Consider the following 3,308-nt stretch of genomic DNA (forward strand, 5'->3'; position numbering starts at 1 on the left):
TGAGGCCGAAGCAGGGCACGGCCGAACGCTGCTGAGCCGCGGACACCACTGACCACGGTGCCCTTGGCCGCCTGTCCCATCAGTGGCCTGTGGGAGACCGTGACAGGGGAGTAACTAGGGCCAGTTCTGCACCGAGGTGCAAAAAGTTGTTCACTCCCTACTAAAAACAGGGAAGTGATCGTCCCTCCCTTCTGGGCACTGGTGAGGCCACACCTCAATTACTGCCTTCAGTAGGCCCTACTGGCCTCCTCACTTCAGAAAGGACATTGAGGTTCTGGAGTGTGTCCGGGGAAGGGCAAGAAGGCTCGTGAAAGGTCTAGAAAATTTGTCTTACACGAATGGGTGAGGGATCTGGGATTGTTTAGTCTCGAGAAGAGGAGGCTCATGGGGGATCTCATTGCCCTCCACAACTGCCTGAAAGGAGATTGCAATGAGGGTGGAACTCATCTCTTTGGCTACAGAGAGGACAAGAGGAAATGGCCTAAAGCTGAGACAGGGGAGACTCCGATTAGATATTAGAAACATTTTCACTGTTAAGGCGGTCAAGCATTGCAATAGGTTGCCCAGGAGTGTGGTGGAGTCACCATCCCTGGAGGTACATAAGAGGCATCAGGATCTGGTGCTGGGTGATGTGATTTAGTGGTTACAGTGGTAGTGGTGGGTGGATGGTTGGACTTGATGATCTCAAAGGTGTCTTCCAACCTTGATGATTCTATGATTCTATGATTGTGTTGGTGTGTGCCCACCAGCAATATACAATGGTACTGGATGAGTGATGCTATAGTACTGGCAATGGAGTAGTCAACCAAGCAATGGCATCACAGCAAAAGTACATGCTCTGGATCTTACGGTATAAGGATACTAGTCACTGAGAGCTAAGCACATGGCAGAATAAGGAAGAGGTAAGGGTAAGCTTGTCCTCAGGACCTTAACAGAAAATTATGTTTTAAGTCTTGTAACAAAGGGGGAACATGGACTTTAATTCTTCTATAATTCCCTGGCTTGGGATGGCTAGGAGGTCTTAGTCCTAAAGAAAAAAATACTGAAGAACTCCACTCTAGTGAGACCTCACCTGGAGACTTGCATCCAGCTCTGGGGTCCTGAGCACAGGAAAGTCATAAACCCATTGGAGCAGGTCCAGAGGAAGGCCAAGAAAATGATCAGAGGGGTGAAGACCTCTCTTACTAAGAGAGGCTGAGAGAGTTGGGGTTGTTCAGCCTGAAGAAGGTTTTGAGGAGAGCCTCTTAAAGGAGGCTTATGAGAAAGATGGAGACAGACTTTTTAGTAGGGTTTATAGTTATAAGACAAGGGGTAATGGTTTTAAATGAAAAGAGGGTAGATTTAGACTAGATAGAAGGAAAAAAAATTGTACTATGAGGCTATGAAGCACTGTAACAGGTTGCCCAGAGAGGTGGCAGTTGCCCCATCCCTGGAAACACTCAAGGTCACATTGGACAGGGCTCTGAGCAATCTGATATAGTTGAAAACGTCCCTGCTCATTGCAGGTGGGTTGGGCTAGATGATCCTTAAAAGTTCTTTTTTAAATGAACCCAAACTGTTCTCTGATTCTATGACCTGGGTACAAAGCTGCTCTTGGCCATTGAGTCTATGTAAGCAGTGCCCTGCAGAGAACTGTTTGAATCCCATGTGTGTAGCTAATCCCAGCTATTCTGGTCCCAGTGTCTAATATTACGAGTGGATGTAGGGGATGCCAGGGAGCAGCACACTGCAGAGGGAGCACAGTACATCTATAGTCTGCCCATAGCTTTTGGGGCAGGCACATAGTGCTACTGAGTAATAACACTAGCTGCATGAAGAAAATAGAAGTGGAGAGCACATTAATTTCAAGCTGGTTTTGTTCAATTCATAGGGTCAGGTGCTATCACCTGATCTTGTTCAAGTTTCTGCCAGTGACATGTCCTTGCCTGAAACTCATACTAATGAATCCTGAGTACTGAGTGACTCTAAGATTTGCATTTGGAATGCAAAGTGGAAATAAAATTTTTACTGAAATGCTTCCAGCTTTAAGAGTGTCAGACAAAGCTCTGGAGAGACAGGAGGTGTGCTATTTTCAGCCACGTTCCGGTGAGAGATCCATCGGGGGGGGGGGGCACAGAGGGTGAGATTGACATGACACGTGTGTAGGACAACTCTGCAACTCTGGCCCCTTACCAAGGGCAGAATCAAATGTCTAATCATAGGCAGAGCAGCAGCTGAGAGTCCAGAAGAACGGTGAAGGCTGGGCTTGACAGTCTCAACTCCTCTGTGTGTGTGTGTGAACTCCAAGGAGAAAGCAGAGGGCCTTGTGGGGACTGGAGAGTGGTAGTGTGAGTTGTGAATATGGGAATAGAAGATTCTGCCTGTTAAGAACTGGACCCTGTACTGAAGTTGTGAAGACAAAATATCTAAAGCACAGAAATCATGGGAGCTGAAGAAGAAATGCTCATCACTCTGTCTGGAGGTGCCCCCTGGGGCTTCCGCCTGCAAGGGGGTTCAGAGCAGAAAAGACCCCTTCAAGTGTCAAAGGTAGGACCTTGAGATGTGAACTGTGGGAGCAAAGTTATTCTGCTGAACTAAGATATCCCTACTGAGTTGGGCATCTTTAACTACTGTTAAGGAATACAGGAACTCCTTACCATGGCAGCAGATCTTAAAAGGAAAACTTGGGTGGTGTGCTCAAGCAGGGTGTGAGGTGGGCTGCAGGTCCTGGAATAGATGCTGTTGAGGTAGAGACAAGTGTCAGGTGAAGATCTGCTTCAGTACAAGCTCAGAAACTTCGTAAGCTGTACAACTCTCCAGAGTTGTCAGCAGAGCTATAACCATAGTGACAGTGCAGGGAAAAGGGCTCAAATATGGAAACTTCAATACTCATGTAAGACATCCAACTAAAGAACAAGTAACTTAAATTGAAGCAGTAAAAGCTGTATTTTTAGTTCATCTGTCTGTAACACTTCATTACTTCATTCCAGCTTTCAAAATAGATGCACATTTCTTAGTGCCTCTTCTGTTGGTGAAAGTTTCTCATACTGTCTTAAGTGAGTATTTATGATGCTCTAAGCAGCAAATACTGGTTTAATTTCAAGAATTAAAGAAAAACAGTTGTTTGGATGGGAGATGAAATAAAAATAATTGAATAAACATAAATCTTGTGTTGCCCTACTTTTGATAAACAGCTGTTACTGTTGCCTTTTCAGAAAGACTACTAAATAGCTTAAAAATTAGTGGGGAAAAAAGGTCTTCTTTATTAAGCTGCATTAGCCTTGACACAATGATACCTTGGGATGTGTCACTGGAAGGCAGCCAGCAGC

The 3,308-nt window shown here is 45.5% G+C and overlaps 1 protein-coding gene across 1 annotated transcript in view; it reads left to right on the forward strand.

The window, feature by feature from the left end:
• The first annotated feature begins 2,140 nt into the window (after positions 1 to 2,140).
• The window catches only part of SYNPO2L (synaptopodin 2 like), a 32,550-nt gene continuing 31,382 nt past the window's right edge, over positions 2,141 to 3,308 (forward strand). Inside the window, exon 1 of the mRNA XM_008643712.2 lies at positions 2,141 to 2,526. Within this exon, the coding sequence (XP_008641934.1) occupies positions 2,422 to 2,526 (105 nt within the window). The 5' untranslated portion in view covers positions 2,141 to 2,421. The remainder of the gene's footprint in view (positions 2,527 to 3,308) is intronic.

Source organism: Corvus brachyrhynchos, unplaced genomic scaffold (assembly GCF_000691975.1).
Source record: "Corvus brachyrhynchos isolate BGI_N302 unplaced genomic scaffold, ASM69197v1 scaffold61, whole genome shotgun sequence".
NCBI lineage: Eukaryota > Metazoa > Chordata > Aves > Passeriformes > Corvidae > Corvus > Corvus brachyrhynchos.